General features: G+C 67.1%; 1 protein-coding gene across 1 annotated transcript in view; it reads left to right on the plus strand.

The window, feature by feature from the left end:
• The first annotated feature begins 1,690 nt into the window (after nt 1-1,690).
• KIF26A (kinesin family member 26A) overlaps nt 1,691-13,675 on the plus strand; it is a 38,569-nt gene continuing 26,584 nt past the window's right edge. Inside the window, exons 1-2 of the mRNA XM_047795880.1 lie at nt 1,691-1,876; nt 2,211-2,456. Of these exons, the coding sequence (XP_047651836.1) occupies nt 1,835-1,876; nt 2,211-2,456 (288 nt within the window). The 5' untranslated portion in view covers nt 1,691-1,834. The remainder of the gene's footprint in view (nt 1,877-2,210; nt 2,457-13,675) is intronic.

A 13,675-nucleotide genomic window follows, 5' to 3' on the forward strand; every position in this document is an offset into this window, starting at 1 on the left:
GAGGGCGCGAGCGTGAGCTTCTGGAAGCGCCGCCGCGGTGCGGACAAACGAAGTTGCGGGCGTGGCCGGCTCCGGGCGTAGGACCCGGGCTCCTGACGCCGATGTGCTTCTGGGGGTGCAGGTGGGGAGGGCGTGTGTGTGTGGGGGGAGGGTGGGGTATAGAATCGCGCTTCCAGGGCCTGCCTGTGTGTGTCTGTGTCCCAGGGTAGTAGAGGGGCGGGGGCTGCCGTGTCCCGCTACCCAGATCCCGAGCGGGGGCTGACCCCTCTTTTCCTTTGGAGGCTTATGAAATAGGAGAGGGGGAAGAGCTGCCGCCTCCAGGCCGGGGGGACAGGGGCTGGAAGGTGTGGGCTGGTGGAGTGAGAGAGGGGAGCCTGCCCCCTTTATGCGCCCCCAACCCCCGCCGCACCGTGCAGGCCATAAACGACTCAAAAATCCGGAAAGAGAGGGTCACTCCGCTCCCCTCTTTTTTGAGGAGTGAATGAATGCGGGGGCGGAGAGGACCTTCCAAGTAAAAGGGAGGGTGGGCAAAACACGAAGGGGTCGCTTGGAGGGACTCAGGAGGGGTGGAGAGCGACTCGACTCCGTCTGAGGGGCTCACTGCGTGCCGGGGAGCCGTGGATCGGGGTCTCCGCCTGGACCGCGACCAGCCGGCCGCCTCCTGCTCCGGCGCGCAGCCCTCTAGTCCCCCAGGCGCGCCTCTTCGCCGGGGCGCGTGGCGCCGGGTCTCTCCCGAGCCTCTCGGCGGCGGGTGCGGGGCGGCCAGCAGGGGGCGCACGCATCACGGGAAGCCGCGCGGCAGCACCCGCCGAGCCCGACCCTGGGTTTCGGTCTGACCCAGAGCCCCGACCCGGAGCCGCCTGCCGCCTCGGATAACGGTGGTTCTTAGAGCTGAGCTGGAGCAGGAGCAACTGGTCGCCGGAGAAGGGGGGCGACCTCCCAGCCGGAGACAAACAGGCAATTAATTCCGGAGCTAAGTTCCCATCTGCCAGGCCGACTGACAACAGGTCCCACACACCCCCAGGGCCACCTCCTCCCGTTTCCCGGGCGCACAGCGCGCACACCCGCCTTCTTGCACACGCGCGCGGCTGCGAAGACACGCGTGCCGTTTGCAGACGTGCCTAGACACAGACATCCTGGCAGGGGCACTGCCTGTTCCGAGGCGCAGACCGCGGCGGCACTCACCCACCCATGACAGTTAAAGCCGCAGGGTGGGCAGCGACGTGCGGAGTGCTCTGGGATTTCCGGAAAAAGCCATCGGGAGTCTGGGGGTTCAGCCCCCTCCTCGTTCCACTTCGTTGCGTGACCTTGGGCAAGACCTTCCCTTTCGCGGCCTCAGTTTCCTCGCGGGTAAAAGTGACGAGTGGGGTGGCGCCTCACGGGAGACCCCAGGGTCCCGGGCGGGGAGCAGGAAGACGCATGCGCGTGTGTCCTGGGTCTCTCCCCGCGGCCCCCAGCGCCCCTCCCTCGGGCCGGGACTCGCCAAACAGGTCGGGGGCCTACGAGTAGGTGGGGCCGCGCCGCGCCGCGCCGCGCACCAGGACCCCCTCCCCCACACACTGCCCGGCGCGGGCTTTGGGCGGGGCGGGACAGCCCTCCCAGAGCCCCGCCCACCCCCGCCCCCGGGGTCCCGGGCCCCGCCCAGGCCCCGCCTTCGTCCCCGAGCGCGCCGGCCGCCGCCGCCGTGCGCTCTTCGCCACTCGGCCGCGCCGCGAACTTCCGAACGGCCGGCGGGGCCATGGGGCCGTCCCCGGGTCGGATCACGTAGCCGCGGCGCCCGCGGAGAGCCCGCGCGGCCCCGAAGCAACGGCCCAGACCTTCCTGCGTCCCGGCCATGGGCGGTCGCGGCGCCCCCTTGTGCGCTGCGCAACCCGTGGTACGCGCGGCGGGGCCCGAGAGGGAGGCGGGCGGCGGAGGACCGGCGGGCGGCCCGGGACTGAGCCTGGGACGCAGAGGATGCTCGAGGGGTGCGCGGCGCCCCCTGGGGGCTGGGCCTGGAGCGGAGCGCGAGCGGCGCTGGGCCTCCTGCTCGCGGGGGTCCCAATCAAGACCTCCCGGAATGGCAAGATTCGCACCCTGCGCTAACTTTGTCGAGCGCGTCACTTTGGGACTGGGTCACTTGGAGGTCCGGAGTCACCAGTGCTGGGTCCCGGGCTGGCGCCGCCCAGCAGCCCAGGCTCACTGTCCCCTTCCGCCCCAACCCCCCGCAGGTGGCCGAGGGCGGCCCGGCCCGCGAGCCGCTGCAGCTGCTGGAGGTGTCCCCCCGAAAGAGGCTGACCGCCGGGCCCGAGCAGGACCCATGCGGCAGCCGCCCTGCGCCCGAGGGCGCCGGGGCGGGCGCAGAGCAGGGCCACTCGGCCGGCGGAGGCGGCTGGTGCCGCCACTGCCATACGAAGCTCGCCGAGCTCAAGCGACAGGCGTGGAAGCTGGTCAGCGGGCCCGGGACTCCCCTCCGGGTAAGTGACCCTTCCTCGGGCCGCCCTCGGACAGGGCCCGTGCCGAAACTTGGGAGACCCCGGGAACCGGAGGGAGACGAGATTCCTTTATTGATCTGGGGCCAGTCCTGTCCCCTCTCCGGGCCCTGGTTTCCGCGTCTGTGACAGCCTGTGCGTGAGTTGGGGCCTTTCATCATCAGAGAGTCCTGTTGTCTGGTTGGAGGAGGATTGTGCAGATGTCCCACAGCTGGAACCACAGCCTGTGCTTGGGAGGGGGAGGGGAGCCCGGGAGCCCGCAGGGACTCCAGGCCGGGCGGGACTGCTCCTGCCTTCCCCAGCAGCCCGAGGTGACTTGGTGTGTTGCTGCCCTTGGGGCCCCTGGCCCCCAGCCCAGAGTCTGGAAGACGCACAGCTGGGGCGCGAGGGCTTGGAGGGCCAAGAGGGCGGGCCTCTCCCAGCCCCCTCTCGGCCCCTCCCAGCGTCATGGAGAGGAGCTCTGTGTGGGACACAGCTTGGGGCTCTGCCATTTTAGGCAGTGGCCACCCACCTGGGAATTCGAGCGGCTGGGCCCCTGGGTTCCCCAGGCTCCAGCCCCAGCTGCCAAGGTGTTTGTCTGGGGAGGGGGGCTCTGCTGAATTCTGTAGCCAATGGGCTTGGCCGGGTCTTGGAAGGAGCTGGGACCATTGTTCCAGGAACAATACGCCCTGGAAGTTTGTACAGCCTGGGAAGGTGGGGGGGGGGTCCCCGCAGAGGAAGCTCTTCCCGCTTGACCTGCAGCCTTGCTGAAAGCGGTCCTGGGAAGTAAGTCCGCATAATCCCTATTGAATCTAAATATAGCTCTCCGAGGAGGCCAAGCTGCTCCGGGCGAGACCCTGGCCTCCCTGTGTCCCCTCCAAGGCAGGGTGGGGCGTGGGGGCAGCGTGAGTCTGGTTTGTGTCCTGGGCACCCTCGCTCTGTGGTCAGGGGAGGGGACCTGTGGCCTGTCCCCCGTGGGACTGGACCCTGCCACCTCTGCTGTCCAGAGCAGGGTGCAGCCTTGCTACGCTCTGCCCCAGACAGCCTGGATTTGGTTGAAGAGTCGCCAGGGCCCCATCGGCGGAAGCTGGGGCTGGAGAGAGGAGGGCTTTAGTGACGGAGCTGGGCTCTGCCTGGTGGTGCTGGGCCAGTGGCTGGCTGGTTACCAGCGGGCAGGGATCCTGGTGGTGGATTTGGGGGTCCCTCATCTGGGAGGTCCCAGGGGTCCCTTCCTGCAGGCAGCTCATCAGGAGATCCCTTGAACACCCCAGAGTGCTCACCTCCCAGCCTTCCTTGCCTCCCCAGTTTGGCCTTTCATACTGGGTACCCCTCAGTGCCAGGTGAGGGCTCACCCCTTCCCCAGCCGTCCCAGCAGACCGGGCGGGCCCCCGGCTTCGTTCCTCTCTTTGGTCCCCTTCCCCGCTGCATTTTCTCCTTTGTCAGCCCGGGGGCAGCCCCCTGGGGCCACCCTGGCACTGCTGTCCAACCTGTAGGGCACTGGGCCAGAGGGAGGAGGGCCCGCGGTCCACTGTTTCTCCGGAGAGGAATGGAACGAGCCGGGGCGGGAGGACCCTTGGGCGATGGATGCTCGGTCCCCCGACCCGGGGGCCTCGGTGGGTGTTGCTGTCCTGTGCCATCTGGGGTCTGGGCAGCATCCTGACTGATTCGCACGCAGCCTGCAGCCTCGCCCGGCCCCAGGGCTTCCTCCAGGGGAGGTGGGCCCAGATGTGGTCACACAGCTGCTTCTGCTTTTCGTTTGGGGGAGAGCCCTGTGGGGCAGCCGGGGACCCTGTGTGACTGGCTCTGGGTGAGCCCCAGCGAGTCCTCCTAGGAGTCTGGCCCCAAGGTCCAGGGGCACTGGGCTCTGCTCTGAGGCTGTGTTTTCTAGAGTTTTCCATGGGGGGCCCTTTCTTGTTTGTCCGTGAGCAGGGGAGCTTTGTGAGGCCTGTGCTTCAGTTTGCAGAGAACTTTGCCGCTGTCATCTCACTCCGTCTCATGCTTGTGGCATCTGGGGAGGCCCCGGACAGGAGGTGGCTTGCTGGGCTCCCATGGCTGGGGTGAGGTGGAGCCGGGATGAGGGCCCGTGTCTCGGGGGTCCCTGCCGGTCCCGGGTGTAGAGGGGGCCTGAGAGGGTCTCGGAGCAGTGACCTTTCAGCCAGCCCGTGGTCCCCATCTCTGACCTCAGCTTCCTGGCCAGGGCTCACCCCTGCTGGCACCCTGCCCACCCCCCTGCGGGCCGTCGGCTTCCTGCTGTGGGGGCTCGGGCAGGTTCACACTTGAGACCGCGTGGGCTCCGGTTCCTTCTCTGCACCCCGAGCTGCACGCGTGGGGCAGGCCTGCACACCGGCTGTCTGCACACCGCAGCCCTTGCTGCTTCTGCGGGATGTGGGCTCGGGTTGGGGGTCACGCTGTGCCCAGGTCCTTGGTGCCCATAGGGGGGCGGGCGCAGTGGCGGTTGACCCCTGCCCAGCCATAGGGTGGCCTGGGTGGAAGGCTGCCTCCGCTCCCTTCTTCCTGTGTTGGCCTGGGCTTCCCCATCTGGGTGGCGAGCGTGACCACGGTTTTCACCCAGGGAGGGACCTCCTCTGGAGCAGATCGGACTGTGCCCTCCCCCTGCTTCATGAGCCCCGATGCCCCCGGGAGCGTGGGGGAGGGAAGGGCACTGCCTGCCCAGCTGGGGCCCTGGGACTGTCCTAGCAGAACCAAGGACAGCGGGCCCGCGTGTGGAGGGGATGTCAGGCTGGGGCTGCTGGGCCTCCACCACGCCACCCTCTGCTCTCACCAGGTTCCCTGGGCCTCATCTCTGCGTGACCCTTCTGGACCCTTGCGTGGCCTGAGCCACGCCCTCCACCTGTCCTGTGCCCTCCGTGGGCCCCACCGCAGATGCCCTGCCCCTCCCCAGGCCCAGCCTCCTGGGGCGCTCCTGCCGGCCCCCTGTTCTCTCTCCCTCTCTGCCCCTGGGGGCTCCCAGCACCTGCCACCCAGCGCCTCCTCTCTGCCACAAGCGAGTGCCACTCTGTCCCTTTGTCCCCCGAGTCAGAACCTGAGGCCCCAGCCGTCCCTGTCCTGGGTCCTTCCCACCTCGGCACACTGGCCACCCCGGCCACCCTGTTCCCGCAGACTCCTTTCACAACCTCGACTCAGCCCAGCGCAGTGCCCCCGGCGTCCGCTGCCCACCCTCAGGGCAGCCAGAGGGAACTCACTAAACCCAGGATCCATCAGGAGGGACCCAGCCAGGCCTGCTAGACCGAGGCCCCCTGAAGACCACAGTCCTTGAGTACAGGGCTCCTCCTCATCCCCGGGGGTGGTGTCACAGCTCCCTTTTTGCAGATGCCCAGCCTCTGCCCCCCGTCCCTCCCATGCTTAATTGGCAGGACCCCACAGCCACTTGCGGCGCGCGGCGGGGGACTCAGATTGCGTTGACCCGCCTCACCGAGCTCCTGGCACAGAGCTCTGGGGGCCTGTCCCTGTGCAGCGAGTCTCCCTGTCCTCCCCCGGAGCCCCCCTCCCCCACACTCCCGGAGCCCCCTCCCCCACACTCCACCTTTCTCCAGGAGGCCACTTTGCTGCCACCTGGCCCTGCCTCTCCTCAGCCTTTCCCACACCCCTCGGCCCCTGTGTTGTCTCCATGTCTGGTATGCCACCCTCAGGCCAGGAGCTCTGCCAGGGCAGGCACAGGGTCTGGGTCCCCCAGAAACGTTTGTTGATTGACTGAGTGACCAGGCTCTTCTCCCCACATGCTGCTGTGTTCGTCCCGAGGGCTGCTGAGCTGGATTCTGGCTCTCTTTTCTCTCACCCAGATGATGGCCCCGTGGCAATGGTGGTCCCTGGCCCCCTCGCAGCAGTGGGGGCAGGGATCCCGCATGGGCACCCGCTCCAGCTGCCGCCCAGAGGCATCGCTGGAGCCTGTGACTTAGATGTGCCAGTACCGGCGCTGAATCGATTAGCGCCCCAATGGGGGATAGCGATCAGCGTTTCCGCTCTTGCCACTCTGCTCTGCTCACCCAGGCGGGGGCTCATCCCCCCACCCTGCAGGTTCCAGAGCGCCCCCCTGTGTAGCCCCAGTGCTGGTACCCCTTTTCCACCAAGCTGGACAGCGAGGCTGAATGCTGCCCGGAGGCGGTGTGCTCGCCCCATGCTCAGCTCGCGGTGACGTGACCAGGCTCTGGGGCTGGAGGCCGGGAGACACTCCTGCCTCTCTCTGGGACCTGGCCGAGGGTGGCGGTCCTGCCAGCGGGGGTCCACGCTCTGTCGCTCCCCCAGGAAGCCTGCGTGGTGGGAGCGAGCTCTGTCCCCATGGCCCCAGCTCTGACTACACTGGTTTGTGATGCTGGGGTCCTGGGGGGCAGGGGCAAGGACTGAGGCCCTGGACCCCACCCCCCCACGCAGTTTGGAAGCTGGCCTGAGCTCCGCCAGCTTCTGGGGGGCAGCCGGAGCCGCAGCGCCTGCCTCTGGGCTCCCCAGGGTGGGGCACCTGGTGACAGCAGTGTCCCCCAGCTGAGCCAGGTGTCGGCAGGCTCCAGAGACAGCGGGGAGGCGTGAGAGGGGCGGGTGCGCCCTGGGGCGGGCTGCCAGGCACTCTCCCAGCTGGCAGGGGCCCGGATGACTCAGCTGGGAGGGATCAGTCCGTGGGGCGTGGAGGCTCCCAAGCCACTCTGTGGGACCCAGCCTGGGCAGCGGGAGGGTGGAGGCCGGGGCAGGCCTAGCTTTGCCACCTGGCCTCTGCAAGGCCTCGGCCGGCCCCTGCCCACCCCCAGCCTGGCCCTTTCCTAGATGGACAGTGGGCTAGCTGGTGTCCCCTGCTGTCCCCAGGGACTTCCTTGGGTCCCGTGATGGAATGCTGGGCTCCTTGTACCTGTCTTACATCCTTGCTGGTTTGGGTTTTCGGGGTGTGAGGGTGGGCAGTGGGGGGCAGTAGAGCCCCCGCCCTTTGGATATCAGCCACGAGCAGAGGTGGGGCTGAGCAGGGGGGTGAGTCCTGGTCACCAGCTCTACCGCCTCCCTGCTGAGCCGTGGAGGGGCCGGGAGGGAGGGACACCACGTCATCACCACACCTCGGGCTGATCAGAGCCTTGCGGGGGCTTGTCCTGCTGGGATGTGTTAACAGTGGGTTGGGACCTTCTCAAGGCTCCCTGGGGTGTCCTGAAGGGGTATTTTATTCGGGGTATTTAACTGGTTCTTACCCTAAATGGCAAGGAAGGTCTAGTTTCCCTTTTCCTTTGCCTGCCAGGAAGCTCACAGTGAATGACCTCTTCAGCTTTTGCCAACCACATGGCCCTTTCTCACATGACTGTGGGACCTGATCATGCCTGTTTGTTCTGACGTGACCATCTCCAGCTGTGTGTTGGCTTCAGTTTAGGCCATGTGGTTTCTGGAAGCTCCTGCAGTTTGCGTGCATAAGGTGAGGGCCATGAGTGGACAGACAGATTAAAAATGGACGGCGCATGCCCTCAGTGTGTGGGTCTCCGTCTGCTCGTCTGCCTCATGGAGATGGTGGCCAGCCTTTGGTGGCATTGAAGGCCAGGCTGTCCCTGGCCAGGTTCCTGGAGGCGGCCTGGCTGGGAGGCCTGGCCTCGGGGAGCTGCTCCCTGGTCGTCCACCCGAGCGCTGCGCTCCGGGCTCCCCCTTCCCGCTGGGCGGGCACGTGGCTGCTGAGAGTGCTGTGCAAGAGGGGAGCCTGGCCCCACTCCCCGTGGCGTGGTCCCTCCTTGGCAGGGCCCCGCTGCCCGGTCTGGGACAGCATCCTTGGGCTGGGAAATACCTGTTTGATTTCTTGCTCACAGCACTTTCCCTTCTTGGGCCGTGGTTTGTGGCTGAGGGACTCGCAGTCCGCGGGGCTCCTGGTCTTCTGTGGGAGGGGCTCCCTGGCCTCATCTGGGCCATTCCCCGTCCCCCAGGTGGCATTGCTGGGTTCGGTGGAGGCTGGGCAGGGGTAGGGGCAGGAGGGCTCTGCCGGGCGCGCGGGGCTGGCAGATTTACGGTCCTACGCACCGAGCGCCAGGCTGCCCTGCGCCTGCGGTGTCTGCCTCGGATGGATGTTCTTACACCGCCCTGTGAGCTCACCTCTGACCCCAGGTGATGGATGCCGGCCCGCGCTGCTGCTGTTTCCGGGAGGAGCGTGCCAGGTGCTGGCCCTGCCCTGGCTCCTGCTCGGGGGCAAGGGCTGCAGGGTTGGCTTCTTCCTAATTGTCCCATTCTCGGCTGCCCGCTCCCGTCCTCCCCGTCAAGCCTCAGTGCAAGGCCGCAGCCCAGCTTTGCCTCCTGGCACCCCCACCAGCCCCACACACTTGGCCGGCCCAAACCCCAAGGGATTGTCCAGAAGCCATTCCAGCCTGGCTGCTCAGGGGCTGCCCTGACTGCAACCGCAGACCCTCCTGGTCTGGTCCCCAGGGCCCCTTTTCTTGGCCCCCAGCCCTTCCCGTGCCCCCCATACTGACCCCAGCTCTACTGCCCAGGCTGTGCAACCTGAGCCAAATGTCTTAGTGTCTCTGAGCCCCGGTCTGAGAAGGGAGCATACTCACGGCAGCCAGCGGGTGCGGTGGCTCCCGGGGGGTGGGGGCCTGTGGAGGCCGGTCACCCTGGCACTCCGAGGGGCAGCTGGCCCACGGTGTGTCTGTGTGTCAGAGCACAGCACATGCCAGGGGCCTGTCCTGCCTGGCGCCTGCCCTCTGCTGGGCGGTTGGTTGAGGAGGGTCGGCGGGGTTCCTGCTGTGGGATCGGCTGCCCTTAGGGGACTGGGACCCCTCTCCTCCCTAGATGCCCCTGAGGCCTGGTGGGGGGCTGTGCCATGGGAAGGTGGGGCAGGGAGCCGGGCGGCCAGGGAGGATGGTGCCAGCCTCCAGTCAGCAGGCCGCCTGGCACTTACACACTCAGCTCCATCACACCATGTGGCAGCGGAAGAAATCGCGGTCACAAGGGTGTGGGTGACATTTCCCAGGCCCTGCGCCCTGGCTTCTCCCCTGCGAAGCTCATGCTCTAAACCAAAGTGCCCTGGGTGAGAGGGCTCTGGAAGGGGGTATCCAGGAGGGCTTCCTGGAGGAGGTGACATTTGATCTCAGCTAGAATTAGCCCACAGAGATGGGCCAAGGGTCTCCGGGGGGCGGGAAGTCACCCTCAAGTTGGGAATGCTGGGAGGCACATGGAGACTGCATCCCTGGAGCCAGGGGGAGGTCGAGGGTCAGGAGGTGGGGTGGAGGGCAATTGTTGCCCCGGCCTGGGGCAGAGTTGGGGCCTGGCCTGGCCTGGGAGGTCCTTTGATAAAGAGCTAAAGTCCCCCGGATTCCTGGGGCCAGCTGGCAGGGAAGGGCCCCCTTCAACTTCTGTGCCTGTCCCTTTGCTGAGGCTCAGAGCCCCCTGAGTGGCCTTGGGGGGCCTTGGCACGGCTGGGCTTGCAGGGCGTGGAGTGGCCCACCTGGGGGGAGGCCCTGCTAGAGGGAAACTGAGGTCCGGGGGCCATGCCTGCGTCCAGAGTTGGACCGTTGAGCTGAAAGTCGTGCCTGCCCCCTGCCACCAGTCCGCCGTGTGCTGACGAGGCTGCCGCCCACTGAGGCTGTCCTGCTGGACTGGCCTGTAGCCTCCTGGGTCCGCCGTCTTGTTTGGCCTCACGTGGAGGACAGGGAGGCCATTGAGGGGAGGAGGTCTCAATGAACTAGTGTGTGACCAAGCTGCCCAGCTGGCTGGCTCCTGGCACGGGGCCTTGGGGATGGGCGCCGGGCAGCTCTGGGTGGGCCCGGCTGGGAGCGCCCCTCCCCCTCGGAACTGCAGGCCCTGGGGGCTGGGATGGTCACCGGTGTCCTGGCTGGTGGACCAGGGAGGGTGGGGCTTGGGTCCCCAGGTCTTCCACTGGACCCAGTGGCGGGGGAGGGGGGGCCCTCGGCTGGGGGTCGTGCCTTGGTGAGGCGCCCTGTGGGTGGGATGCCCCGGGCAGCGGAGGCGTGGCTGGAACACTGAGCCCCTGACCCTCCAACCCCGCCCGCCAGGCTGCACGCGACCCGGGCATGTCCTCGACGGCAGCAGAACACGGGAGGGCAGCGCCTGCAACCAGGGGTCCCTTCCTGGACCTGTTGTCAACTCCGGAAGCACGGGGTCGCGCCCAGTGCGCTTTGTTTGTGGAGGGAAGGGAGGAGGGGCAGAGAGGGCTGGGGCCCCGGTCGGGGGGGTGGGCAGGGGCCCCGGGAGGCCCGGACACGGGGTTCAGCAGCCTGCATGTCACACCTGCCCGTCTGGGTGGCGGGGGTGGGGGGGCGCTCCTCCAGGCTGGGCCTCTGGTCCTATTGGCTTTCCTAGTCACCTAGGCGGTGGGTGCTGGGGCCCCTTTTAGAAGATGGGGTGATGGGGGGCTCAGAGAGGGTCGCCTGGGCCCTTTTCTGAGCTGGGGAGTGGAGCCCTTCCCCGGCCCTCCCGTGGGGGTCTTGGCGGGGACTCAGACCCCCGGGGCTGGGCCTGGCTGGCCCTGGCTGGCCTGGGCAGGCAGAGTCTCTCCTGGTGGTGACGGTGGGGCAGCTGGGCCCTGCTGAAGTCCTCCTGGGACGCCTCGCGGGGAAAATGGAAGGAGTACTTAAAGCGGCTCAGAGACCCCCCTGGAGCAAGATGGAGGAGGAAACGGCATCGCTTTTCACGGGGGAGGCTCCCCCAAACCCGTGTGGCGTGAAGGGGGGTGGGAGGCGGTGCTACATTGAGTCAAATTGAGACAAAGTCTCCGAATGCAAGTAAAACAGCTGTTTAACTAGACCGTGAAGAGGGAATTAAAAGTCATATTTTGCAGCGGGGAAATTACTGTCTTTTTGAAGGTGCTGGGGGTGCTGCCAGGCCACGTGGTGGCTGGTACTTTCAGGGGTTCAAATCCCAGAACTTAGCACTGTGACCTCTTGCCGGCCTGTGGGCTCTGGAGCTGCCAGGAGCTGCCCCAGGGCAGGGAGAGGAGACCGGGCCAGAAAAGGGTGGGCTTCCCAGCTGGGCCTCCCTCAGCCGCCCCCGCCCCCCGTGCTTCCCACCTCCTCCCCCGTCAGAGGATTGCTGGCTGTGCTGGGGGGGGGGGGGGACCCATGGGGGACGGGGGTGGCCGAAGAGGGGCCCAGGGGGCAGCAGGTGGATCACGGGCCAGGGTGCTGGCTCTGGGTCTGTCCTGCCCAGAGCCACTGGTTCCAGGCCGGCCCCTCCCGTGTGGGCGTGACTCCGAGGGACTGGCCTGCAGTGAGTGTCCCAGGCTGCTCAGTGGCCACTTCTGCTTCCAGCCTGTCTGAGGGCTCAGCACACTGGGCCCTCTGGTCACCTCAGGCGGGTCTTTCTTCCTTTCCGGCCTCTGCTGTCTCACGTGTGCGACAGGAGATGGCGGTGGGAGAGGTGGCCCCCGAGGAGGAGGCTCTGGCTGTGGGGTGGGGCTGGGGGTGCTGGGGCTGGCCCCACTGGCAAGCAGGACTCCTGGGACCTGGGACCTGGGGACTGTGAGCCCGTGAGCCCCTGCTTGGCTTGCCCTGGGCTTGTCTTCCTTGAGCTTGGTGGGCTTCCTCCCCCTGCAGAGCCCCACGTGGGGCTTTGATGCCCAGAACCCAGCCCCCAGCTGGGGGCGGGGCCTGGGCGGGGCCACTGGGATGGGGGCTGGGGCAGGCCGGGCATTTGGCAGCCCCCAGCCCAGGCTCTTCCCTCTTTCCTTCCTGCCTCCTCCTGTCGGGCCAGGGAGGGAGTGCCAGGGTGGCTCCCTGGAGGCCGAGTCCCCCAGGCAGACAGAGGCCCTAGAACAATGGGCGGCTGGGCCCGGGGGCCGGGCGGGGTCTGGGCCGCCTTTCAAGTTGGGTTAATGGCTGGAGCGGGCGGCACTTCCTTCCCCTCTCGCCAGCCCACCATCAGCAGCCTCCCGCTGAGTGGAAAAACCAGAGTAATCAGAGCCCGGCCTGGAAAACGGGCGGGGGTGACGGGGGTGACCGAGTGACCGCCTGACAGCCGGGCCTGTCTCAGCCCGCGTGGCTGGGGGACCCGCTGTCTGGCTTCCATCTGTGGCCCGTGGGCCTCCCCCACGTCCACAGGGCTCCCCCGCCCCCAGCGTGATTCCCTCAGGGCAGCATGGGCGGGGGGGGGGGGGGGGTCTGCTAATTGGGACCAGACACGCCTGGCACTTCAGAGGCTCTGGGGCCCGTCCAGCCCCCGCTGGAGAAAAGCCAGGCCTTCCGGAGCGGCCTGTAAATCAGGCAGCTGGCAAGGCTGGGCCCCCCACCTGCCTGCGGGCGAGCAAGGGGAGCAGCTCCCTGCGGGCCTCACCCTGCGGGGCCCGGGGTGGCAGGGCACACCTCCTCTCGCTGCGCTTTTTAGCTTTTTACAAACAGGGCTGGGGGCAGCCCCGTGCGAACAAGTCTCCTGGTGCCGATTTTCCAGCAGCAGTGTTATCATTATCAGTATCGTCATTGTTATCATTACTATTATTTTGCTGTTTAGGGCCGCACCCCCGGCATATGGAGGTTCCCAGGCCAGGGGTCGAATCAGAGCTGTAGCCACGGGCCTCCACCACAGCCACAGCAACTCGGGATCCGAGCCGCATCTGCGCCCTACACCACAGTGCACGGCAACGCAGGATCCTTAACCCACGGAGCGAGGCCGGGGATCGAACCTGCATCCTCATGGATGCTGGTCAGGTTTGAGCCACGACGGGAACTCCCAACAGCATGGTTTTGAAATCAGTGCTGTTTCTCAGCGTGAAATGGTTTTTAGATGTGAGGCTGTCGCACACGGACCAGACCACAGCGTAGTGTAGACGTACCTTTTAGATGCCCCGCGAAACCGAAAACTTGGCGGGACTCGTGTTATTTCCGTACTCACGTGATTGCGGTGATAGGACCGAACCCGAAGTACCCCTGAGGCCTGCCTGTCCTGGGGACACAGGAGCAGCGCGATGCCCTGTGGATGCTGGGCCGGCCGAGTGTCCCCGCATCGCGGGCCGCCCTCCACGGCCGGCTCCCGGGGCCCCTCCCAGGCGCCTGTGGATACCAGCCAGGCAGCCACAGGTTGGGCTCGGGGACCCTGGGTGGCATAACGGAGGGGCCCCTTTTGTGTGGTGCCTTTGCTTCTGAATCGGAGGGTGTGAGGAGGTTGTGGTCCCCTTTGTGGCCAGTAGGGCAGCTGGCCTGGCGCCAGACCTGGCCTGGAGTCTTTTGGGGACGGGTGGCCCGGGGGGAAGGATCCAGCAGGTCCAGCTGGGAGAGACGGGAGCGGGGAGCTGGCGGAAGGGGAGACAC

This window comes from Phacochoerus africanus, chromosome 9, assembly GCF_016906955.1.
Source record: "Phacochoerus africanus isolate WHEZ1 chromosome 9, ROS_Pafr_v1, whole genome shotgun sequence".
Taxonomy (NCBI): domain Eukaryota; kingdom Metazoa; phylum Chordata; class Mammalia; order Artiodactyla; family Suidae; genus Phacochoerus; species Phacochoerus africanus.